General features: G+C 47.7%; 2 protein-coding genes and 2 non-coding genes across 5 annotated transcripts; 1 reads left to right on the forward strand and 3 right to left on the reverse strand.

Annotated features, from left to right (window-relative positions):
- Positions 1-5241: 5241 nt before the first annotated feature.
- RFX5 (regulatory factor X5) lies at positions 5242-11819 on the reverse strand. The gene is made up of 10 exons (XM_036344100.1): positions 11414-11819; positions 10424-10558; positions 10145-10178; positions 9653-9735; positions 9280-9399; positions 8989-9108; positions 8766-8847; positions 8261-8462; positions 7932-8032; positions 5242-7785 (listed from the first exon to the last, which is right to left on the reverse strand). The coding sequence occupies exons 1-10, from the start codon at positions 11545-11547 to the stop codon at positions 6760-6762; spliced, it is 2037 nt and encodes a 678-aa protein (XP_036199993.1). The 5' UTR covers positions 11548-11819; the 3' UTR covers positions 5242-6759.
- A 7456-nt stretch (positions 11820-19275) lies between these two features.
- On the forward strand, positions 19276-21019 carry LOC118673437 (ral guanine nucleotide dissociation stimulator-like). 2 transcript variants are annotated; one of them, XM_036344193.1, is made up of 2 exons: positions 19276-19876; positions 20521-21019. In XM_036344193.1, exons 1-2 carry the CDS (start codon positions 19597-19599, stop codon positions 20715-20717), a joined length of 477 nt encoding a protein of 158 aa, XP_036200086.1. In that variant the 5' UTR covers positions 19276-19596; the 3' UTR covers positions 20718-21019. The 2 variants fall into 2 exon arrangements, 1 of the variants encoding a protein (XP_036200086.1); XR_004973372.1 differs by lacking the exon at positions 19276-19876 and adding an exon at positions 20175-20235.
- Positions 21020-25713: 4694 nt separating this feature from the next.
- On the reverse strand, positions 25714-25787 carry TRNAN-GUU. Its single transcript has one exon. It is a non-coding gene; the product is annotated as a tRNA-Asn (tRNA).
- A 706-nt stretch (positions 25788-26493) lies between these two features.
- Positions 26494-26565, reverse strand: TRNAH-GUG. The gene has a single exon. It is a non-coding gene; the product is annotated as a tRNA-His (tRNA).
- Positions 26566-26571: the final 6 nt, after the last annotated feature.

The following is a 26571-nucleotide window of genomic DNA, read 5'->3' on the forward strand; positions in this document are numbered from 1 at the left end:
CTAAGAGGTGGAGTTTGCGAGGCTAAGGAAGCAGAAAGGGAAGTAAATTTTCCTGGAGAAGGGGCTGGGCCTCCCAGCGTAGAGCTGAGAGGGGCAGGCGGGCGTGGGTACCCAGTTAGAAGAGGAGCACAGACATGTTGCGTACTTCCATAAGAACATGCAAATTGCATGTAAATAAGTCCGTTTGAGTTAGTGAATAATTGCAATCAGTGGCTTTACTCCTCCCCTCTTCTCTTAGTAAATCGGGCGTGGAATGGACGCTGGGGCCCAGTGGGAAGAGGGAAAGAGGGAAGAGGGAGGGTGGGCGGAGGAGATAGTCACCCTCGAATACCCTTTTCCTATTCATTTTAAAGGACGGTGCCCAGATTACGCCCCTTATCGCTTCGGAATCTTTCCTACCATTAGTGGTGCGACCTGAGGCCGCGGTTCTGCCTCGGGAGTCACCACTTGCCTGGGCAGCCTTTGGCCTCCAGCCTCTGGACCTCGATCCCTCTAGGGAGCGGCTGGACAGGGCCAGTTTGGGAGAGGTGAGTGAAAAGACAAAGGCTTGGAGGGCACAACCCTTTCTTCAAAACAGAACAAAATCATATAAAACTAAACGAATAAACAAAAGCAACCCTGCAGCCCTTGCTGGTTTGGCTCAGTGGATAGAGCGTTGGCCTGTGGACTGAAGGGCCCTGGGTTGGATTCCAGTCAAGGGCACATGCCTGGGGTTGTGGGGTGTGCAGGAGGCAGCCTATCAATGATTCCCTCTCATCATTGATGTTTCTCTCTCTCTTTCCCCTCTCCCTTCCTGTCTGAAATCAATTAAAAATAAATAAATAAACCCAACCCTGCAAATGACCTCTGTTGTTGGTTTTGTGTATTTGCCAGCATTTTTATTGATTGGAAGCTCTCTCCATCAGAACCTCTGTCCCAACCCTCATAGGGCCTTATTTATTTTACATCGAGGCTAGTGTTTATTTCGAATTTTTATTGATTTTTAGAGAGGGAGAGAGGGAGAGATAGAAACATCAGAAAGAAACACCATCCATCTGCTGCCTCCTGCAGCACTCCATCCCCCTCTCCACTGGGGGTCCAGCCCGCAATCTAACCCTTAATCTCCTGGTTCCTGGGTTGAGCTCAACCACTGAGCCACACCAGCGCGGGGTTGGGGGGCTAGTTATTTGAGTCCAGGTCTCAGATGCCACCTCCCTGCCACTTATAGGCTGTTTGATTTGGGATGACTGCTTTAACAGTCTTTGTACTAAGGTTTCTATGTCTGCAAAGTGGATCCAGGAATATTAACTGTCTACGGGGGTCTGTGAGGATTAAAAGAGTACAGGTTACTACTACGTGTAGTACTATATTACTATTATTGGGACAATAATATAGGGTAAATGGTGAAAGAAAAGAGGGTCACTGCTTCGGTTTAATTGGAAATATATTTATGTCATGACCAGTGAAGAATACAGACATGTCTTTACTGAGATACGTTTCATAAAACAATACTTACCTTTACTATATGTAATGCATTCTGATATTTTCTATTTTCACTTTTTAAAGTTTTGCATCTTACTAAATCAGCTTCGCAATCTACTAATAGGATACAATCTACAGTTTGAAATAACTGGACTAAATAAATGTTCAAAATCGTATGGAAAGTGGTAAAGCTAAGATTTAAACTGAATTCACACTCTTTCCAGTAAAAAAGTTTCCTTATGAACAATTGATAAATACTGCTTTATTAATTATGTTATGCTTAGTTTTATCTTATAGGATGGAGCAAGCAGGATGATCCTAGACAAAGAAGTAGACCTACTGAGAAACTATAACATGAGACAAAATACTTAGATGAATATATAATGACGTTAATTCCTCTGTTTGGTATGTGAGTGAATGTGGCCATTTGCTTTGAAAGTTGTTACCCACAAAAGTGGGCAATAAATTTATTTGGAGACATAGACTAGACATAGAGTTTGTCTTAGTTTAACAGCAAAATATTATTTCAAATTTTAGTAAATTATAAATTATCTTTAACTTCATTTATGATAAAGCTAAAATGGAAGATGACACGGGGTGGGAGGGAGGTAAGGTAATGGGGAACAGAGTATTGGGAAGAGAATAAGAAATGGTTGGTAGAGGAAGCAGTACAGTCCCCAAAATCTTAGCTTAGCCCTTCATCTAATGAACTGAAGATTGCTTGGACTACAGAATAACTTGTTTCATATTTTAAAAATAGTGTTTTAAAATTGGACTGCCTAAAAACTATCTATCCCATCACCAGTGATTTATTTTTCCATATGTCTATCACCGCTAATGTGTCAGAAGCCTTGTCCAGTCCCTCATCCCTTCCCACATGGATAAAGGCAACCGATGCCTGGCTGGTTTCTCTTGACTCCATTCCCACATCCTAGAATGCAGACTTTATACCTTTTATACATTCATTCAATCAACACTGGTTGTGTATTCTTTTAGTTTATTTCCCGCTGTTGTTCATACACATCCATTTTGCCTGCCAGGTCTCTTTACTGGGTTATTCTGCCATGCCCACCCCCCCAAAACCCTGCTTTTCCTGGAATGCCCTCTTCTTTGCCACCAATCTGTCTACTTACCTTAAAGGATTAACTCATGCCTAACTTTTCCATAAAGCCTTCCCAAATTACTCAGTCCAAAGTGACCTCTCTGAATTTACATCCAGCTCTTATGCAGTAGAGTGGGTATCATGATTTAGCTCTTTTTATCATGTCTTATGTTGTTCTGTTCTTATTTAAGAGTTAGACTTGTCCAGCTAAATTCCTGCTCACCTCCACTGGGAAGTCATTCCTGATCCATGTCTGAGTTACGTACTATTCTTCTGGGTTACCACCGCTCTCTGTGCTACTCTTAACGTAACTCACTCACACTGTGCTGTGATAACTGACTTGAAAACAGAGCCCAAGTCTACTAGCTTCTAAAATGCAAACACCTAGCACTTAAAAAACAAGAAGGAAAATATTAAAACACAGTAATCGACTCCTACTTTTGACAGCATGGATAAAGGGCTTTCCCATTAAAATACAACTAGATCCTGGACAAATTATGGCAAGCATGATATTTAGCAGATTGCTGAGCTTGCTAGAAAGGGAAATCACAAAAAGAAGAAAAAAAGTAACATTAAGCTGAAATCTATGAAGGATGATCAACGTGCAGTAGGAAAAGCAGGTTTGCCCTAGGACAAATGCCAATACCAGTATTGTGAGCAGAAGCTAAACCTTGGGCCTAACCAAGGAAGGGGAGCAAACCTGGCATTCCTGAATTAAACTGTGACTCTTGAAGGGGCTAGCACAGTCCCAGGTCAAAAGCACCTTTTGGCTCCTAGTGGAAGCAAATACAAATCCTAGGTACCCACAACTGAGACCCTCTGGATTCCTGTAGGTTAAATTTAACAAAATGAGCTCGAAACCCAAAAATGGAAAATATATAAGGAAACAAGCTACCACAGGCAAAACAACAAAACAGATTTAGACATCCAAGATAAGTTATAGAATATAAAATAACAATCCCAACAAATTTCAAAGAACTGGTATCACAAAGACCACATTCTCTGAGCACAGAAGATTAAGCTGAAAATATAAAAAAAAAAAAGATATATTTTTAAATATTCAGGCACTTGGAAATTATAAAACTCTTTGAAATAATTCATGAATCAAAAAGTCATAAAGGTAATTTAAATATTCTTAGAATAACAAAATACTTTACAACAGAAAACTTGGAGAATGTAGAGAAGCAGGTCCTTAAAAAAACTTACACTAGAAAAAAAAGAGTTTGAAAATTAATTAGATAAGTAGCAAAATTAAGAAGTTATAAAAGAACATAAAATTAAATCTAAAGAAACCAAAAGAAATACTATAGATAAGATCCATAATTAATATAATGGAAAACAAATACATAAGGGAGAGGATTAACAAAGCCCAAAGTAATAACTAAAGATAGGTAAGTAGCCCTGGCTGGCATGGCTCAGTGGGTTGAGCATCCTCCTGTGCACCAAAAGGTTGCCAGTGGGGTTGTGGGCTCAATTCCCAGTGGGGGGTGTGCGGGAGGCAGCTGATTGATGTTGTACTCTCACATTGATGTTTCTCCTCTCTGTCCCTCTCCCTTCCTCCTTCTCTAAAAATCAATAAATTATTTTAAAAAAAGATACACTGTAGACGAAACAACAAATTTCAAATTTCTGATGCAGTTGATCAAAGGAAAAAAAAGAAAGCACAAGTAGTAGAAAAGAAAAAGAGGACATGACTACACAGAGCAGAGGCAAAAAAAGAAAAAAATTTTCATTTAAAAGACATAAAATTGTCCTAGCCGGTTTGCTCAGTGGGTAGAGCATCGCCCTGCAAACTGAAGGGTCCTGGGTTCGATTTCAGTCAAAGGCACATACCTAGGTTGCAAGCTTGATTCCTGGTCTGGTCAGAGAACATACAGGAGGCATCCAATTGATGTGTCTCTCTCACATTGATGTTTCTCTTGGTCTCTCCTCCTCCCTTCCACTCTTTCAATGGGAAAATATCCTCAGGTAAGGATTAACAACAAAAAAAGGCAATTCAGTTCATTTCTTTTTTTAAAAAAGACAAAAAAATGCACAAAATCTTAAAACACTTTACCTAATTATACTAAAAAAGAAACGAAAGCCCAAATAGCCTATAATTATTAAAGAGATTGAATTAATAGTTAAATTTTTCCCACAAAGAAATGCCAGGCTCAAATGGTTTAACAGGTGAGTCTTAACCACATTCAGGGGATGGTTCATTTCAATCTGATATAAACTCTTCCAGGAGGAAACAGTCCCCAATTCAGGATATACAGACCAAAAGAACCATTCTAGAAATCTTGCTAAAAACAAAAGCACTAACATACACAAGAATGCTCATAGCAGCATTGTTTGTAATAGCAAAAACTGGAAATAACCCAGAGCCCATTGATAGGTGAATGGAAAAATAACTTGTGGTTTATGTACTGATGGAATATTATACAGATGAAAATGAATGAATCATAGCTATCTACAATATAGATGAACCTTAGAAATAAATGTTAATTGAAAAAAAGCAAACTACAGGATATTATTAAAGAACAAATTTTTCATAAAGCTAAAAGCAAAAATGAACAATACATTTTTAAAAGATATATACATATATATATTAGGTAATTAATAAACACAAAATTAAGGACAGTAGTTACCTCTAGGGAGAGGCAGGGGCTAGGATAGGGAACACAAGAAAGTCAATGATATTTCTAATGTTTTAATGTATAGGTTGGGTAATGGGTCATAGGTAGTCATTTAATTATTATACTTCATAATTTATTCATGTTAAATATATTTTATAGATATCAAACATTACATATTATAATTTTTAAAAATCTACTGTGGTGGAAATAAATGAACAAATGAAGTCTCCCTGAAAGAAAATCTAAATTTCTTGGGAAGAACCAAGATTCCCTGACAGGAGCTACCCTATGCAAAAGACAAAGTAGGTCCTTAATCAATATTGGCTGGTTTACTGCTTCTCCCACTGACCCACCTGGAGGGTCTGGATCCCCTTCCTCTTGGTGTTCCCTGATACAGAGCTACCTCCTTCCACACAGCCGGCCTACACCTGGCTAGTCCTGACATGTGTACCAGAGACTGACACCTGGTGGATACAGAATGAATTTAATAAAATGATTAGAAGCAAATCTCACTCTATTTAGTGATAGTGGCGGAAGGGTGGGAGACAGGGAGGCAGAAATGAGAAACTAAAGTTCAAAAACAGGAAAAGGAAGGAGCTCCATCTCTGAGCCATAGGTGAAGGGGGAAAAAAAAGGTATTGTCATCTAAAGGAGACTGAAGAGATAGCTCCTAAAGGAGAGCGACTTTCCTCTCATTTCTTGAGACCAAAATAAAAAGAGGTTACAGCTGCAGTAAGAAAAATGCAAGACTATGAGGGGAAAAGCAGGTATAGCTAATCTTAACCTAGCAAGCTAAAATCACTTGTACTTCATAGTAGTGGCCAGGTGTCAGCCCCCTCCCCAGGAACTTCCCCTCCCAGTTTCTAAGGAGGCTAATCCCACCCTCATTCCACAGGTGCAGTCCTGATGTAGACGACGCAAATTAGCATCGACATCCCCCTGGCCACAGGGATTGGATAGGGGTGGGCATGTGACAGGAGTTCGCCTAATCAGAGTGAATCGCAGGGTTTTTGCTAGGATTCTTGGCAGAAAGATGCCCTCTGTTTCTGGTTGGATATAAATGAGGAGGCATTATAATTCTAGGAGTGCTGGCAGCCACAGGCAGCCCAGGGTGCCTGTGATCCTACAGAAGGTAGAACAGTGCGGGTGGCGAGGCAATCAGGTATTTAGAGATGTGCTGAGCCACTGGATCAGCTTTACCTGGAGCCAGCACTACCTGTGGACTTTACAGTTACATGAGCCAGTAAATCTTTCCTTTAAACCAGTTTGAGTTAGGTTTTCTATTATTTAAAACCAAAAGATTCCTAGCTTATACATTCATCATATTACTCCACCCCTATTGTTCCCACAGGATAACACATGGATCAGATTTACTAGCGACTCTAAAGCCAAGGGTATTGAGCTGAAAAGGTCAGAGGCAGGAAGCAGGCACTGTGTAAGACAGGTGCCTCAGCTGTCTATACAGAAGAGCATGAATTCCCTTTGGAAAAGAAGAGCCAGAGAAGCAAGTCAGAAGGGCTTTACAAGGCAGACAGGCAGAGTTCACATCTGGTTTAAACACTCTTCTCTACGTATTTATCATGGGGGTGTTGCTTTGGGGTCTTTCTGCTCATGGGATGAGGGACCTGGAAGCATATGCCCTTTTAAATCTTTATTACCCTGTGCTATAGTATCCACCTCTCCCTTTCCCAAATGAAGAGCCTCCTTATGGCTTCTGCTGGCCCTGATGACACTCACTTTTGGACTGACAAGAGGAATTTTATCTTCCCCTCCTTTGGCATGGCGGGAACTGGAACTGGGGCCCCTTCCCTTAGAAACAGCACCATCTTCCTGACCCTGGGCAAGCACCGTCCCCTTCTCGGCCTTTCCCACTGGCCCTGGCCTCTCTGACCCTCCAGCTGAGTTGCTTTCCTCTCTAGTAGCCCACGTCTCCCGTGGTAACCTTGAGGACTGGGCAGAGGCCGTGGCAGCTGCTGACTTATCAGGGGCAGAATTCCTTTCCCTACTTCCACCTGATTTTTTTCGAGGGCGCCCCCGTTTTCTTTTGGCATCACTTCCTGTATCCTCTATATCCTGCTTTGCAGCTTTTGCTGGTGGGTCCTGCCCATTGGTCTCACTCATAGTTACTTCGGCTGTCCTCTTGACACCCTTGTCATGAGGTCCTGGGTCACCACCTATGCCGACCTCCCTATTCTCTGTGCCCAGGGGCTGAGTGAGCCCCCCAGGTGGAGCTTGCACAGGTCCAGGTCCAGGTCCAGGTCCAGGTCCAGGTCCAGGTCCAGGTCCAGGCAAAGCAGGAACAGTTGGTAAGATCATATTAATGATGGGCACAGCTGCCTGGGTTCCCCTAACTCTACTGGACACAGGCAGTGCAGTCAATTTCAGAGTGCCTGGAGAAAGCTTGGGGGCCACAATGGGTGGAGAGACGGCGATTTGCTGAATAACTGGGCGAGGGGCCCGGGGGAGGAGCAGAGGCAGCCGGGCCATCAGGGCATTAACCTGTGGGTTATTGGCTGCTGGGGCCGGACTCTCTACTACAGTCTTCTTCCGTTCTCCGTGTGCTGAGGGACCAGCCCCAGCTCGGGGTTCCAGCTCCTGAGGAGGCTAAGAAGTAAAGAGAGGAACACAGTAAATGGGAAGCCTGGACACTGGAAGAAACAGGCACAGGAGGTGACAGTATGGGACCCACGGAGGAAGGTACATTAAGCCTGAAGGACAGGGCAGCAAGGTCAGGAGCTCCAACCTCCTACCTGGGTCGGTCTCTCTGGTTTCTTTTGGGCTCCACCCTCTAGGTTCTCCACACCATTCTTAGATTTAGATGTCCGTTCCCGAGGGGCACGTTCATCCTCTTCTGCAGAAGTGCCAGAAAAAGGAGTAAGTTGAGGAGGTAACAGAAATGGAGGAGTGTGGCAATTCGGACTGGTGGAGGTAGTGGAAAGAAGGTGGTCTAAGGCATGTCCTAGAAGGGTCTCTAGGAATAGAAGGCAAATTCAAGGTGTCTCTATCCTAGTACATGGGAGGGCTTTTGAAGTTGAAAGTGGCTGAGGGTTTCTCAGGACAGAAGACAGGGTCCACCCACCGGCAAGCCCCATGGCCTTGAGCACATGGGCATGTGCAGATCGGGCAGAGATGAGATGATGCTGTAGCAGGAAGCGGGCGACCTCAACGATGGAACTGAAGGACCGTTTCAGGATTCGCTCTGCCCAGTCACAGGTCAGGGCACAGGCTGCCTCAACCAGTTCATCCCGAGGTGCTGGGGTTACTTCTGGGCCCATTTCTGGCTGCAGTGGGGAAGGACATGCCTCATAATACTCCAAACTCAAGGACCCTTGGCCCCTCTTGAACATCCACATTGGCCATAGTAAGACCAAAGTGGGAATGGAATTAGCCTGTACCGTCCCGTCCCAGAAACCCACATATGCTCTTCATCCTCTGCCTCAGCCAGAGGGTGGGCAGAGGGGCACATCCTATATACTCAGAAGCTATGAGCAGAATCACCTAGGCTGTATCAGTCTTCAAAACATGTCCCAAAGACCTCTGACTTCTACCTTGGAGAGAAGAGTGCAATCAGGGTTGTTACTTACACTCTCAGAGCCCTTTAGGTCAAGGCCAGGCAAGGGTGGCATAGATACCAAGGTCTTTCTTCGTATGCCACTGTAGCAATATCTGATGTAAGTTAAGGAGAAACCAACATCTGGGGATCACCAAGCCCCTTAGCAAGGATGGGCTGTTTCTACTCCGGGCTCTCCATATCCATAGGTCTTCCTCCCCAGGTCCTCTGGCCCCAAGCTCTCCAGTCAAGGATACTTGGACTGACCCCGGCCACCAAGCCTTCGGGCCTTGATGTCAGGGAAGATCTCTCTGATGATTTTGCCAAAGTTGGCTGTGCTGAGTGGGCGGCAACAAGCGAGGCTCTCACAGTACTTCCTGAGTGAGGGGTGGGGGCAGAGTGGGAAGATACTCAGAGAAGGAGGTCATGGGTGGGTTCAGAGGGTCCCTGGGGATGAAGTTTGGAAAAGCTTTTTAAGAAGTCAGGCTCTTCCAAGGCAGGGAGCTCTCCAGAGACAACCCACCCTTCCACTCCCCCTATCCACCCACCGATAGGCATCATAAACGCTTTGCTTTGGTAGACAGGTGTCAGTATGCTCTTCCAGGTGGTTTCGGATCCACTTGCAGGCATACATGTACTCCTCATTGTTAGGTGTGTTTGGCTCTGAGCTGCAAAAGAGTTAAAAAGAAAACTGTTACTAAATTCCCAACAGTTGTCCTGGTTCTATCCAGACTACCACTTCGGTAGTGCTGGACCAAGTCACTTCACTCAGAATCTATTTCCGCTAACTCAGTGCAGGACAGGGACATTTCTTCTTGGTCAAGAAGAGCCATCATGAGTATTCCTATTCACCGCACCCTTCCCCAGCGAGCCTTTAAGAATCAGAACCTCTGACATCTAAAAGCCTAGCATCAAACATACCTTTTGTCTCCAGTACTGGGCCCTGAGGGGAGCTGAAGGTAGAGATACAGCTTGTCATTGTCTGAAAATTTCTGTACATCTTGCTGAGGGAAGGAAGAACAGAGGCAAGAGAAATAGTAAGGCCAAGAAGGACCCTCCGATCCTTACCAAAAAGTCTAGCTGACTTAGAGGCTGTCAGACTGAAAAAAAGTCTGAGAATGATTTAAGGCTGGATGCCCGCTGTGCTCTGAGGAACCCGTATGGGTCACCACCGTGACAGGGGGAGCAGATTCGACTGATTTCATTTCTATTGGGCTTCCATACAACAGGTCAGAGAGAGGGGAAGTGAGGTGCTCAAGGTCGAATTGGTAGTGAGTTGCAAAGCTAATTATCTCCCGACAGGGTAGACATCACTGCCTCTCCCACAAACACCTTTAATTTGCTCATGTCCTCACCAACCTCATCCCCCACCAATTCAATCTCTCTACTGCCCTTTCCCCAAAAAATACTTACCAAGATTCCCTCTACTTTGTTCTGCACGGCCTTCCTGTGGAGAAAAGGGAGAAGCGGGAGGTCAGACGAGATGTCCCCCATCCCGTGTCTGACTGCTAGGGAGGGGAAGAGGACGCCGAGGTCTGGCAGGTGCTCAAGAACTGCTACCCCGCCAAGAAGCTCCCCCTGGTCAGATGCATTTGCTCAGGGAGAGGCAGTCCATCTGCAGCGGAAGCAGGGTGCTCCAGGGATCTATACTGGGGAGCTACACAAGATCTGGAGGTGGCCACGAGCACTTACGAGATGGTACCCCGGAGCTTCTGCAGAAGCGTGGTGGGCTCCCCCGCCTCGGCACCGCCTGAGGGGGCCCGGCCCGCGGGCTTCGGGCTCTTGGTGTCGGGTTCGTCTTCGGCCATCCTGGCATGAGGGCGGGAGCTGGCCGGAGACAGGCGAGTCAACGTGCCTTCCCTGGAGACACCCCGCTCCCCCATCCTCATCTCTCTACCCAGAAAGAGAAGCAGAGAGCAAGCCTCCGAATTTCTCCAGTGTTTTTGTTTCTTCTTTCTCACCACTTGCCTTCTCCAAAAATTAGAAATTATTCCATTACTTCTCCAGGCCTATAGATATAGATATAGACATAGATATACCCCCAAAGCCCTTTGCCATCTCCACCCTATCTGCCCCACCTCCTTGCAGCCTCCCATATGTGGAAAAACCGTAAAGGAAGAGACAGGAGGCTCGGGAATCCACGCGAGGAAGAAATTGTCATTTCTGACTCTGACCTCATGCTGCCCTTTTCTCCCTCAAAAACAACCACCGCAAGACGAAGTTATCTAATTCTCTACTAGACGCCCGGGAGGTCGGAAAGGATACGAACGCATTCTGCCCCTCCAGGCTGGGGGGGGGGGGGGTTTGGGGGACCGGGCCCAAGTTCTCATCACTTCACCTCGTCGCCGCTCCCCCTCCCCAAGCCGCCAGCCCCTGCGTCATCTCCCTCTGCACCCCGTCCCGACGCGCGCCCCCGCCCGCTGCCCTTCCCCCGCCATCCAGCCCCGGGTTGCTGCCAAGTGGGGGGTTCGGGGTAGCGGAACTCCCGGGCTGGGCGCAGGAAACCCGGGTGGGGAGATGCGGTCCCAGGTTCGGGGCACGTGCACACGGGTGAAGACGTTGTTGGAAAGACAGCCGAGATGTTTTTCTCCTCTCCTCCCGGCTCCCACGGCCCCCTCCCATCTTCGAACAGCCGCCTTCCCGCACGAGCCACGACAAAGGTAAGGGAGAAAGAGAAACTACCTCGCAGCCACCTTCACTCCAGCCCAGCCCCACGGTCCTGGCCCGGCGGGCTCGTGCGTTGCTTTATTTTCTTTTTTCTGACTGGCTGGAGCAGCCCCGATCTGCCCGGATACTCGGAGGGCCTGCTCTGTCATTGGTCGTTGCTGCCACCCGGAGACAGAAGGCGCCGGGCTCGCCTGGGCGGCAGCTAAGGTCTGCCTGGTAACAGACTCTGATTGGTCAACAGGGGAGGGAAAATCCAAAATTGGTCTTATTTGAGTCAAGAGGGGGAAGTCCGGGTTAGGTTTCGGTTAAAACTGGGGTCGGTTGGGACTGCAGGTCCCAAGAGGTTCTTCTCTTAAAGGGACCGCGGGACAAAAGTCCGGACGCTTGGCCCCCTCTGTAGCTTCCGTTTCTTTTGCTCTCTCCTTCCGTGTTTCAGTTTTGCCTCCGTTCGTCAGAGCTACTGGAAGAAAAGAACCAATGGATGATATAAACAATAACTGGGAAATTATGGATCGTAGTGATGGAAATTCACTGTAAGCTCACATAACCCCCTTTTGATAAAAAATAAATCGAACCATTTCTCCCTCCAGCCCCCATAGGTATACAGGCACTCACAACAAACCTGCCAGCAGGCTCACTGTCTTCGTGGATGGAGGCCTGGAAACCTCAGCAGCTGTACTAAATGAGCTGAATTGCAAGCCAAAATGCATCCAGTGCTCCTTGGTTCCCTGTGTGCCCTTTATTTCCTTACAAAGAGTGGCCACTGCGATTGCAGCCCGGTGGTTCTGCACTGGGGAACACTGGAATTGTGGCTGACTCCCCAAGGGCCATGCTAGACGCCCACCCCAACTCTTCATTCTCAGAGAACTGTGTACGAATGGGTCACGGGTTCTTAACCCTCTCAGTTAGTTAGGCTTTTTAGGCCGTGACTCACATGGAAGCCATGAACCGTGAAAACTAGTAAAGGAAATTTCAATTACAATTGGAGACCGGAATGTCTCTAGAGGGAGCTCTCATGCCCTAAACAAGAAGAGACGACCTTGCACCTTAGCAGAAAGTGCTTCTACTTCACTCCCGCCTAAGGGGAAGGAAGATTTTCTTCTCACCCAGCAACAAGCCCAGCCAAGGGAAAAAGTGCTGTTCAGCCAATGGACAGCCATTGTCACCCTGAACTCTTACTTTCCTCCAATGAACGTGCACTTTTCTTTTCTAATGATGTCTTTGACCCACCTCCTTCCTAGAAAAGACTTCCATTAAAAAAAATTATCTTTTCAATTATTTAGCCTCTGTGTATTTGTGTTTTTCAATATATTTTTTTTTTGGTAGTGGGTTTCTAGTTTCATACTGTTGTGGTCAGAAAAGATTCTTGATATGCTTTCAATCTTCTTAAATTTATTGAGACTTGTTTTGTGGCCTAACGTGGTCTATCCTGGAAAATGTTTCATGTGCCCTTGAAAAGCATATATATTGTGCTGCTTTGGGGTGAAATGCTCTGAAAGTACAAATTAAACCCATCTTGTCTAATGTGTCATTTAAGGCCACTGTTTCCTTTTAATTTTCTGTCTGGAAGATCTATCCATTGTTGTCATTGGGTTGTTAAAGTCCCCTGCTATGATGGTATTACTGTTGATCCCACCCTTTATGCCCATCAATATTTGCTTTATATATTTAGGTGCTCCTGTGGTGGGTGCATAAATGTTTATAGGAGTTATATCCTTTTAAAAAAACAACAACATATTTTGATTGATTTTAGAGAGGAAGAGAGAGAGAAATATTAATGATGAGAGAGAATCACCGATTGGCTGCCTTCTGCATGCCCTACACTGGGGACTGAGCCCTACAACCCGGGCATATGCCCTGACTGGGAATCAAACTGTGACCTCCCAATCCACAGGTCAACGCTCCACCACTGAACCACACCAACTGGGCTCTTTTTCCATCTCTTAACCTTGAGTCTGTGTGTGCCTTTTGATCTGAAGTGGGTCTTTTGTAGACAGCATATTTATGGGTCTTCTTTTGAAGAAGGCGAACTTGTTAAATTTAAAAGGTCAATATTGTAGGCACGAGCAGCCATGCACTGCCCTCTGTTGGCCAGGTTAAGACATGGCATATGTGTTATGGGGTTCATGGATCTTTCAACAATAAAAGCCCACACCAGACTGAGACCTCTTCCCAGGCTTGCCGTTAGACCAGAATAAATTCTGTCAGAGTCAGTGTTTTGGGGGTGCCTCCTAGTAGAAGTCATTGCCCTGTCATTTCACACTAGAAAAACATAGGCCTCATCCCAAGTTCGGTAGTTCAGAGAGTGAGTATTGAGCTCCCGAATCCAGCCTTGGGTTCTAGGACGGTCTTTGTCTGAGGAGAGGCCTGGTCAGGGAACCCTGGGGTGCACTCCTCTCCATAGCTACCCAGGGTGGAGGAGTCTTGGCCCCTTTTATGCTGAACTTACACAATTCTGAATCTCACCCTCACTGGATACTTGGGAAACTGAGGCCCATAGAGATCCAGGGACTAGCCAGGGTACATAACAGGCACAGTCCAGAGGTCAGGAGTGTTCCGAACTCCTAGGCAAGGGTTTTAATCTCTCCCATAAGGTTGGTTTGGAAATTAGAAATCCTAACATATTGGGAAGCTCTTGCCTATTTCTGCCTATGTGGGGGCTGTATTTTTCTGGGATCCAGTAAATGAGTACTGGCGTGCGCATGCACACACACACACACATTCATTCTCTCTCTCTCTCTCTCTCTCTCTCTCTCTCTCTCTCTCTCTCTCTCTCTCTCTCTCTCTCTCTCGATGTATCAACTATGGGAGGGATACTAAGAGGAGCATACCCAGAGGAGGTGACAACAGAAAGAAAATACAGATTAGAGCCACTTCCTATACATGACAGCACTCCTCCAACTTCATACGTATCTTTCCACATGTGCCTGAACATTATTTCTAAGAAGTACATGCTGGAATAATGTCATTGTGCAGGCAGGAGACAGACAGGCCCTGACAGTCACAATGGCTCATCCAGGATCAGGAAGAAGGGGACTCAGGGAAGGGGATCACAGGAAGTGAGGTCACTTCCCTAAAGAATTTAGAACCCCCCGTAACCAGGCAGGCACATTCTAGCAACAGCCCAACAGCCACTTCACTTGGCAAGAGACACTTGAGAGTTGAAGATGTCCTCTTGCTGGATCTCTTGTTATCGGGGTTCTTGCTCCCGGAGACCCCACAGTGGGAGTTTTTCTAAATTCTGGAGACGTTGGTTCAACCCTCATCCCCGGCGTCTCTGGCCATTCTCCAGGAGATCCCCTCAGGTAACACAGGCAGCCTCAGGCAGCCCAGTTCAGGCCGGGCCACCTCTGGGAGCCATCCCTGGGCAGCCCCCATCCCCTCCTCTCCATGTGGGGGAAGGGGAACCTGAAGGGAGGACCCCTGGGCAGGTTGCAGGGCGGGGCATATCCTAGTGATGCTGTCATGACCACAGCCAGCACGGAGAGGGGCTTTCCAAGGGGCCTTTCTGTGCCAATGACAATCCTAGGCCCTCAGCTGTCACGTCTTTTCTGTCCTTCGTGGGGGTCTGAGTAAAATGTGTATGTGTCTGGAGTGGAAAGAACCATAGGGTCTGCGAAGCACAGGCCGGGCTCTGAGGCTTTCCGCCTGGCGGCTGGGCACTGTCTCCACAGAGCTCCCCACAGGAGGTCAGACAGGAGGTCAGACAGGAGCCGACTGATGGGGTTCTCAACGCCATCCCCCAGCAGGAGGCACAGGGGCCCCCCGCTGCCAAAAGAGTGCCGCTCGGTCTCAAGGTGAGTGCAGAGGCCCAGGTGGCCCGACCTCCAGGACCCCAGGAGTCAAAGGGGCCCGGGTTCCAGAAGCCACCCTGCTACTCCCCGGAGCCCCTTCCTAGAGTCCTGCTCCCAAAGGGACCTGGGTTTCCATCTTCTCCCCCAACCCACCCTCACTGTCCAGCCCCTTCCTGCCAGGAGCAAAGTCACTGTCTGCATATTTGTAGGAATATCAGGAAGGAGGCTTTTGTATCATTTCACCTCATGTTCAGTCAAGAGTATTTTTGCATTTTTCTACAGATTTTCTTGTTTAACACCCATCCCCAGGTGTCCATGTTGGCCTGACAATCCTTACACTCCTTCTCCCAGTTTTACTCATCATCATGCTTGGGGGATGCTTGTCCCTCCAAAAGACACGGGGCTCATGGTACCATATCTGTTGCTTTGCAATTTTCTGCCCTGGAGGAATGCATCCCTGTGGTTCCTCCAGGTCAGGAGCTGGGTCTCCCAAGGCTGTATGTCATACCCTGAGGGGGACTGGTTACCATGGCGATCCAGCCCTTCCCTGCTGTGGGACCTGGACTGAGCCCCTTCTGTTGCCATGTCAACAGTGCTGCCCTGAACATCTCACATGTCCTAATATCCTGACCCCTCCCACCCCATGAAAAGCCTCTGTGTTCTCATCTTAGCATGGGATGCTCGGTCAGAAATCCCAGGGATGACACTGTTAACACAGGGACGTGCTGTCCATCCTCAGCTAGCAAACTATGACCTAGGTTACTAATGTGTTTCATCATTCCCCTCCCCCAATTCTACTTTTCATGCCAAGAACCTTTTCTCTCTTGCGAGCACTCATGTTCCCCACCAGTCACTGAGGGCTTATGGGTTCAGTCTGAGCTGCAGCTGCCAACCCACCTGGTGGTCCATGATGCTGTTTTGACTGCGTGTCCCTCCTCTGTCCCACCCCAGGGGCAAACCGCATCCACCGGGAACACAAATAAGCTCTGTATGGTGCCGACCGCCCGGGCACACCGGCTGGCCAAGCTGGTGGAGTACCTGGTGCCTGCCTTCCTGGGCAGGGACCCCACCTTCGTCCCCACCTTTCTCTGGAACTACAGAGCTTTCGCCACCACCCAACAGGTGTTGGATCTACTGTTGACAAGGTGAGCACCTGCCCCTCCACAGCACAGTGGTCATCCGGGCACTTGCTAGCTGTGAGTCTTCAGAAGGTCACTGCATCTCCCTGAGTCTGTGTGCTCCTCTGAACAGCGGGGTAAACCCAGGAGCAAACTCATAGGATTTTTATAGAAACCTGGTGAGGTCCTCCCTGTAATGTGCTCTCTGGGGGCCTTGCCATTGGAGAGGTCTGTGGGAGGGGTGGTGGTTGTGTTAACTGGTCATTTTCTCTTCCTCATGACGAAGCCTCTGCCTCATCCTTCACTTTCCTCAGGGCCTTGGGCTGAGCTGTTTTCTCATTTGAAAAGGAGATTGGAGATTTCATTAGGGTTCTCTGTCCTGGGTGAAGCCAGAGCAGGAATCCCAGGGGTGAGCAGCGGGCTAACTGAGATACCTGTGATGGGGCTCGTTCATTTAGCAAATATATCGGCAGGTGCAGGCATGTTCTAGGCACTGACCATAACCCAGTGCATGGAGCAGACCCCAGCCCTGCTTTCCAGAGCTTCCTTGTAGTCGGGAGTGAGACAGTCACACTAGACTTCACAGGCAGGTGGTGTTCACAGGGCAGTCGATGTGACGTCCTCCTGGCCTCCTCTAGGTATGGCTGCATCTTCCCATATGTTGAAGAGGATGGTGGGCCTCTGGACCAGCAGAAAAAGTGAGTGGGCTTTGGATCAGAGCCGGGAGGGGAGTATAGGGACTAAGAGTTGGAGGTGCTGGCAGAGCCCTGCATCCCACACATCGTGGGATTTCTGCAAGAGGGCCCAGGTCTGAGGACTTTACCTAGAAAAAAGGGAAGGAGTCATAGCATTGGATGTGGATTGGGTGGTGGGAGAGCATTGGGAGGTTAGTAGACAGTCAGCCCCTCAGAAAATCCATCCCCATCCCCTCTCCACCCAGCCCTGCATCCACTCCCCCACCCTGGGACCCAGAACAAGGGGTGTGGGGGGCACCCTGCTCACTAATCTGGCAGAACCTCCACAGTGGGTGCTTGGCTGGTGCTCCCCGCCTGTGGGAGTTGAGTGTCAGTGGGAGGAGAAGAGCCACACAGGGCACCTAGTGAGTCAGTAGCACATTGGTGCAGGAGCTAAAGTTTAAGGTGTTAGGGATGGAGAAAGAGTCCATTTATTTGCTCATCAGTCAGATATTCCTGGAGCACCTATGGTGTGCCAATGAGTGCAATGAACAAAGCAGACACCACCTCTCCTGCCCTCATGGAGTTGACCTTCCAGGAGGAAGGGGGCAGGGACACTGATAGAGTGGGCCAGTCTTCTCTGAAGATGGGGACAGATGGTCACAGTTACTGGACAGGGACCAGCCTGGAGCAGGTTTGCCTCAGGCCAGCCTGTAGTGTGTGGGTTCTTGACTTTGTGTAGGAAAGTTTTCACAACACAAGCCCTAGCCAGTTTGGCTCAGTGGGTAGAGCGTTGGCCTGCAGGCTGAAGGGTCCTGGGTTTGATTCTGGTCAAGGGCACATGTTACAGGCTCCATCCCCTGTGCGGGGGTTTGCAGGAGGCAGCTGATCAATGATTCTCTCTCATCATTGATGTTTTCTATCTCTCTCTTCCTCTCTGAAATTAATAAAAATATATTTTAAAAAAGGAGAGGGGGGGCCTTGGAGACAGGAACCAGAGCCTGGGTGGAGCTACTGCTGCCTACTGCTCCCCTGGTTGCAAGTCCTGTCGGGACCCCTAGAGCTTAGGAAGAAATAAAAAGTTCATGCCCGGGAAGTGGCATGGGTGTGGCGTGAGCCTTTGTCCTGAGGGCTTTCATTCTTTCTTTTTATCTTTTTTTAAAAATATTTTTTTTTATTTCAGAAAGGAAGGGGGAAAGAGGAAGAGAAAGATGGAAACATCAATGATGATAGAGAATCATTGATTGGCTGTGTCATGCATGCCCCCCCCCCCCCACACTGGGGAGCAAGTCCACAACCCAGGCATGTGCCCTTGATTGGAATCGAACCCTCGAACCCGAGACCCTTCAGTCCCCAGGCCACCAGGGCTGTCCTGAGGGCTTTCTATCCCTTTTTGTTTCTGCAGGCAAGAATCTTAGGGGAGGGTTTCAACAGAGTATTCATTAGCTTCCTAGGTGTATTTTTTTTAATATGCTGATGCATTAAAATGAGTGTATAGGGGAGTTTTGGGTTCTTCTTTGGCCTGTTTTACTGTTATCTTAGGTCTGTCTGTCTTTAATGGTTTTTATTATTATTATTTGTTCCCCAACTTCATCTGCCCTTGGGGTTAGCTGGCAGAAATGGCATTAAGTAGGTCTTTGTTCTATTTTCCCAGGCCAGAGTGATTTAAGCTAGGGAGGAGAGGTATAAACCATTTGCTCTCAAGTGTCCTTGGTTGAGGAAGATAAGGTCTTGTGATTAATTTTCTTTTTTTCAAATATATTTTATTGATATTTTACAGAGAGAAAGGGAGAGAGATAGAGATTTAGAAACATTGATCAGCCGCCTCCCGCACATCTCCTACTGGGGATGTGCCCGCAACCCAGGTACATGCCCTTGACCGGAATCGAACCTGGGACCTTTCAGTCCGCAAGCCGACGCTCTATCCACTGAGCCAAACCGGTTTCCGCGTGATTAATTTTCTTGTCTCAGTTTCCCCATTGCACTTACCCAGGGATTTTCCTAGCTTCTTACTATGCTGCCATAACACCATTGGTTAAGAACTCTCAGTCACTAATATAAAATAATGTTGGATGTCACCCGTAACTGAAAAATAAATTCAAAAAGAAGAAGTCTACTTAATTACTCAAGAACGCATCCACACTATATTGAGTCTCAGGTTGTCAGTTTATGGAAAGGAATATACATAATTATCCATATTTTGTCAGAAAAAAATAGAGACTAGAGGAAAATACATGTAAATATTAACAATGATTATTTCTGGGGAGAGATATTGTGGGTGATTGCAACTTTCTCCTTTATAATTTTCCACATTCTAAAATATCTACAGTGAACATTGATTACTTTTCTAAAATAAAAAATCCTGATAAATATATATATATCACAATTATGAAGGCTTTGGCCAGCCCCTCCTTCCTGGCCAGGTATACCTCTGCCAGGATTGCCAGACTGAAGGTGGGAAGGAGTAGGTCTGGCTTCTAGATGGACAGGAGCAGGAGGCACCGGACCCCAGGCTCCCACAGGGATCCTGGGGAGGTTAGTGTGGAAGGAGAGGCCAGGCTCAGACTCTGCTGCCCACGTCTCTCCCCAGGGCCATCATCTCCATCCTGGGCATGTGGCTGGACCAGTTCCCTCAGGACTTTTTCCAGCCCCCAGACTTTCCGGGCCTGGTGACGCTGCTGGCCTACCTGGAGCTCAATTTCCCAGGCTCAGCCCTGGAGCGCCAGGCCCAGCTGCTCCTTTCAGAGCCGGAGCGCCGCGAGCCCACAGCCGCGGAGGCGGAGGGTGAGGAGGACTCGGAGCCGGAGCGCCGCGAGCCCACAGCCGCGGAGGCGGAGGGTGAGGAGGACTCGGAGCCGGAGCGCCGCGAGCCCACAGCCGCGGAGGCGGAGGGTGAGGAGGACTCGGAGCCGGAGAGCCGCGAGCCCACAGACGCGGAGGGTGAGGAGGACTCGGAGCCGGAGAGCCGCGAGCCCACAGACGCGGAGGGTGAGGAGGACTCGGAGCCGGAGCGCCGCGAGCCCACAGACCGCGGAGGGTTAGGGTGAGGAGGACTCGGAGCCGGAGCGCCGCGAGCCCCACAGACGCGAGGCCGGAGGGTGAGGAGGACTCGGAGCCGGAGCGCCGCGAGCCCACAGACGCGAGGGTGAGGAGGACTGGAGCCGGAGCGCCGCGAGCCCACAGACGCGAGGGTGAGGGTGAGGAGGACTCGGAGCCGGAGCGCCGCGAGCCCACAGACGCGGAGGCGGAGGGTGAGGAGGACTCGGGGAGGTGATGTGGGCGTGTGGGAGGAGATGGACCCGGGGAGGTGATGTGGGCGTGTGGGAGGAGATGGGGCTCGGCCACACGGAGAAGAGCGTTTAGAGGCCAGGGGCAGGGCCGGCTCAGATCACTGTCCCCACGGCCTGCAGTCTGGGAAGACTTCCTGGGGTGGCTCTGGCACTGGGACTCCGTGGATGGACAGGAGAGATGTTCCGTCCTTGGAAGGCACATGGAGGCAGTCATGGGGGTAACATGTTCTCTTCTGGGATCTACAGAACCAGCTCCAGAGCCAGGTAAAAAAAGACCTCAGGAGGCAACGCCGACACCCGTGGCCTCTCCGGAGCCAGAGTGGGCTCCGGGCACAGCTTTCACTGACCTTCACGAGGCAGAAGAACCACCTGCAGCATGTGGGCAACTCCCTTCAGCTCCTGCGAGGCCCGTGGTCCCCGGTCCTGGGCCGCAGCCTGTGTAGCTGCCACCGCAGAGGGGGCTTCCCCCTTGAGATGCAATTTTTAAATATTTATGTTCAGCATACATGTCTTCAAACTTTTACTGTAGTTTTGTATAATATTCAGTTAAAATAAGATGTATTTTAAATAAAATATAATAATATATTAATAAAAATAAACTTTAATTTTAGTAAAATATAATTTAAGTCTATGATCCTTCATAATGTAATTTCAGCTGCATTAAGTACATTCACAATTCCTTATGACCATCACATCACAATCACTCTCCAGTTCCAGAACATTCTCATCCAGGACAAACCCAGGACCTGTGACGCCTCATCCTTCCTACTCGATCCCTGTCAATCACTGATCTCTTTCTTTTCTTTTTAAAAAATTTTTTTAAAAATATGTATTTTTATTGATTTCAGAGAGGAAGGGAGAAGGAGAGAGCTATAAAAACATCAATGATGAGAGAGAATCATTGATTAGCTGCCTCCTGCTTGCCCCCTACTGGGGATCAAGCCCGAAACCCAGGCATATACCCTGACTGGGAATCAAACAGTGACTTCTGGTTCATGGGTTGATGGTCAACCACTGAGCCACACTGGCCTGGCTAAATTTTATTTTAAATTACAGCTTACATTTGGCTGGCCAGGTTCTATGTTGGTTTGACCAGCTGGTGCCCTTATTAAATTGGAGGGTTAAAATGATCATGAGTAAAAAGGGGAAAAAAAAAATAAGCTGACCCCTAGCTGGTCTGGCTCAGTGGATAGAGCGTCAGCCTGCAGACTGAAGGGTCCTAGGTTCGGTTCCAGTCAAGGGCACATGCCTGGGTTGTGAGCTCAATCCCCAGTGGGTGGCTTGCGGGAGGCAGCCAATCAATGATTCTCTCTCATTGATGTTTCTAACTCTCTCTCCCTCTCTCTTCCTCTCTGAAGTCATATATATATATTCTGAAAAAATGGTCATTGTAAAAGTTAAATATAAACACTCCTAAAAAATAGCTGTGATCCCCCCAAAACAAAATCTACTCCCTTTTTATTATTGATGAATACTTAGTTCATTTATGAGGACCACAGTGTTACAGGACCTTCTCTAGTCATTTTCCTTCCATGATTCTGCTGACCCTCACGGCACTGTTGAGAGTAATTTTTACCATTTCTTTTAAAGTTGAGGAAACTGGGAGTGAGAAAAGTAAGGTTATTTTCAAAGATCACACAGCTAATAAGTAGCAAGACCTGGATTCTGTCCCAGGTGGATCTCACTTCTAATCCAGGCTTTTATCTGTGATGATACAGACAGTTTCTTGTGAGGATTAAATGAAATAAAGCATGTTGAACATTTAACACAGTCCCTGATACACAGCAAGTCTCCAATACTGTTTGCTTCTTTAAAAAAAAAAAAATTTTATAGATTTCAGAGAGAGATAGAGGGAGATAGAAACATTAATGATGAGAAAGAATCATTGATTGGTTGCCTCCTGCACACCCCCTCCTGGGGATCAAGCCCATAACTAGGGCATGTGCCCTTGACCAGAATTGAACCCAGGACCCTTCAGTCCACAGGCCAATGCTCTGTCCACTGAGCCAAATCGGCTAGGGCTACTGCTGCTTCTTTTAAAATATATTTTTACTGATTTCAGAGAGGAAAGGAGAGGGAGAAAGAGATAGAAACATCAATGATGAGAGAAAATCACTGACTGGCTGCCTCCCACAAGCCACCCACTGGGGACCAAGCCGGCAACCCTGGCATGTGCCCCCGACCAGAATCGAACCTGATACTCTTCAGTCCACAGGCCTACGCTCCGTCCACTGAGCCAAACTGGCTAGGGCGCTTCCTTTTTTTAAATTCCTTTTTGCCTCATGATCATTTTATCCCTCCAATTTAACAAGACAACTAGCTGGTCAAACCAACATAGAACCCAGGATAAATGTATAAGCCAGTTTGTAATGAAATGTACTTTTATGATATGTTCAGAGAACATGAAATTGTTTTCCCTGTGATTCTTTTGCCTACAGAATGTTTTTCATGTTCTTAATCCTGAAATGCAGGATTTGGGACAATTGTAGTAATCCTACAGGTGCCCACTAGAGGACAGAAGAAAGTCAGGCAACATCTGAGAAGAAATAGTCAGAGACCAGTAGTCCTTGATTCTAGGATAGACCTTCCTACTATGGGAAACTTAGACACCAGAGTCTGAGAATTGTTTTGATTAAGCTCATTATTTTTAAGTTAGATAATGGGTCAGAAATCTCTCCCAACATTTTTTGTTGGTGGTGGTTTTTTGTTTTTGTTTTTTTCCTTTCAAAGGTAGTAAGGGGACAATTTTCATTTTATCATTTTGTATTTATACTTCTATTTTGGTTCTCATGTAATTCTGCATTATATTATTTTTATTTGCTTTCGTGCTTGGCATCAACCACCATTATATGTAAAACTTTTGAAGGCTGATGTCGTGAGAAGCTCATTGGAATGACACTAAGTCTCTCTGCCTTTTCCCCTCAGGGCTGTTGTTTGTTCTTGGTAAGAAACAAGAGACTGAGAAGCCGGGGAAGAGGGCAGCTGCTAAGAGTCAGAGAAAACAGAACCACTAAGTAACCTCATGGGCCAGGACAGGAGAAAAAATGAAGAAGAGGAAGAGGAGCAGAAAGGAGGAGGAGGGGAGGAAAAGAAGCATCGGGAGGAGCAGGAGAAGAGAAGAAGGAGGGGAAAGAAAGGTGGTTGTTTTTTCCAGGGAGTATTAATCCATTATGTGACTATACAACGGTTTGTATATCACTTCTCTGTTGATGGACATGTGGGTTTTATCCAGCTTTTCCCTGGTACAAATCACATTGCTCTGAACGTTTTTTTTAAGAACGCTTTTTGGATATATGCATTCATTTTTCTTGGGAAGTAAATAGAAGGGATATTACCAGGTAACAGGGTAGGTATATTTTTAACTTTGGGAGCTGCCAAACATTTGGAAAATGGTGGTGCTCAAATACAGTCCAATCAATATCACATGTAACCTCAGACATACGCAGTCCTGGGATTGAGAGAAAAAAAACAACTTGAAAAACCTATTTTTCTAGGGTATGTGTCTTCACCTTCTTTCAAATTCTTAATGGCATCTATGAAGATGGCTGTGGTCTCACCAAGTGTCACCACTGGCCTATTCAGCTCTGGCAGCAGAGCCAAAGAGATACTCCAGGGCCACCACTCAAGTCTCAGACTCAGCTCTGTGCCATTTAAAATGATTTCTTGTGCTTGCTTTCCATCCCTCCATTTTCTGGCCTGGATTTTACTGGACCTGTTAGCTGGTCATGGTCACAGGACTCTGTCAATGGCTCTAGAGCAGCCCAGGCAGGAACCAAAGGGGCCTATTTTGGCCAGAGAATAACAAAGAGATCCCCTTTGCCAAGAGGACACCAGAGAAGCTCTGAGATCAATGGGCTTGCGTGGAAAGGGCGCACAGGTCAGGTGCAACGGAACAGAGGGGAGGGAGGGCAGGGAGAACAGTTCCATGGTTCCTGGGTCCATTCGAGGCACTCGGTCATTGGTCAAGAGCCCAGAGCACTGACCGCTGGCGCCATGAAAAGGGCTCCCATGGCGCGGGTCACAGCCTGGAGGGGCGGTGTCCACACTGCTGTGAGCCAAGTCAAGAGCCGGTTCCCAAGAAGGTAAATCATGACAATGTCTGGCGTCCAATGAAAGAATGCCAGGCGTGCACAGAGGCAGGAAAGCATGACCCACAATGAGGAGAATAATCGGTGTATTGAAACCGAACCATAACTGACTTGTAAATTTAAGTCAGTGAGTGATGGGGCAACTTTAAAAGGCCTAATAAATGAGTAATGGATTCCCTGAAAAGACTGGGGGTGAAGAGACAATTTTGAAAAAACAATGACAGAAAACTTTCCCATCGTGATAAAGATGATAAACCCACCAATCCAAGGAGCCAAATGAACACAATGAACGAGCACGAGAAACAGAAAGAAAACCACATCTAGTCACATAATTAAATTGCTCAAATCCATTGAAAGAGCAAAAGTCTCCAAAGCTGCTACATGCTACATGCTACATACTAAAAAATTATGTCAGATTTCTCATCAGAAACAGTGCAAGTGAGAAGATGGTGGAGCAGCAGTTTTAAAGGACTGAGGCGGTAGAAGGGGCGCGGCAGGTCAAAGTAGCATTCTCTGCCTCCCTCAGAAGTCTTTCAAAAATGAAGGTGAATGATGACATTTACAGAAGCATAAATGCTGAAAGACTTCACCACCAGCAAACCCACACCACAAGCAAAGTGCTTCCAGAAAGACGGACACTGATACCAGATAGAAATCTGGGTGACCAGGAAGGGATGAAGAACGACAGACATGGTACCTGCCCGGGAAAACATATAAGATGTAAGATGTCTTATCATTTACATCCCTTTAAAAATGTGGGATAGACACAACAACAGTAATAATGGTGGATTTCGGGGCTTATAGCATATGTCAAGTGCAATGCATGATGACTACAGTATAAGGGCAGGCAGGAGGGAAATGGGTAGAGGTACTCTACCACTTGAAGGCAGACTGTGGTAAGTTACAGATGTGCGCTCTAGAGCCTAAAGCAGCCGCTGAATTAAAAAAGGAGAGAGTGACATATAATAAGTCAACAAAAGGAGAGAAATTGGAATCCTATAGAAAGCATGTAAACACAAGTTAGAGCAACTGCTCTTCTGGGACTCTACCCTATAAAACGCTTGAACAAGTGGCCAGATATTTGTACAAGAACGAAGAGTACAGCATACTTTTAACCCCACATTAATTTGAAAAGTATATGGAAAGTGTTCAAAAAATGCTATTGCAAACAAACAATGATTGCTGGATTTCCCTTGGCCTGTTTTCTGTCCCTGATTTGGGCCAAGTCCCCTTGTAGTTCAGGAGGCACAGAAGACAAGAGGGTAGTAATGGAGTAGGCCTCTTTTAATGGTTGGAAGAGAACCCGCAAAGAAAGAGGTGCAAAGGTTTGGCTTCTTGAGAGTAACAAAGACGTCCCTGGGTGGGCTCGAACCACCAACCTTTCGGTTAACAGCCGAACGCGCTAACCGATTGCGCCACAGAGACCGATGGGGACTAGACACTCAAGGTAGCAGAGAGCAAGTCTTTAGTCACCGCTAGTAGCGCCTTATCCCTGTTACTGGGCAGAGGACCGTGTAGACTCCAAAACCTCGGAGAACCGTAGAAGTGGAGTTCACGCTGCGTGTTGGTCGCGTTTGAAACGCGTGCATTGGGTGATTCCGAAGGCAATGTGCAGCCGAATGGTCTCCCTGGCCTTGCTCTACTCTCTCCTTAGATGCCAGCGCCCCATGCACGCCCGGAACCGGGACTCCCTGGGCCTGAGCCGCGTGGGGCCCAAAAGCAGCTGAACGGCCCGTGGGCTCCAGTGATTACTCTTGTTTGTTTCGGCTGCAACCGACCTTACGGAGGCTGCACGTACTTACCTGGCGAGGGAGACACCTTCCCCCGAAGTGGGGGCGGGCAGAGGAAGGCGCTGGTCTGTGGCCCCCACCCAGATAAGGAAGGGGCGCAGCCTGCGCGCGAGACACCTTCCCCCGAAGTGGGGGCGGGCAGAGGAAGGCGCTGGTCTGTGGCCCCCACCCAGATAAGGAAGGGGCGCAGCCTGCGCGCGAGACACCTTCCCCCGAAGTGGGGGCGGGCAGAGGAAGGCGCTGGTCTGTGGCCCCCACCCAGATAAGGAAGGGGCGCAGCCTGCGCGCGTTTGAACATGTGCGTAAAAGTCAAACTCCAAGCACCACGAAGGTCCGGGTCCTGCCGTGACTCGGATTCGAACCGAGGTTGCTGCGGCCACAACGCAGAGTACTAACCACTATACGATCACGGCACGCTA

Source organism: Myotis myotis, unplaced genomic scaffold (genome assembly GCF_014108235.1).
Source record: "Myotis myotis isolate mMyoMyo1 unplaced genomic scaffold, mMyoMyo1.p scaffold_m19_p_18, whole genome shotgun sequence".
NCBI lineage: Eukaryota > Metazoa > Chordata > Mammalia > Chiroptera > Vespertilionidae > Myotis > Myotis myotis.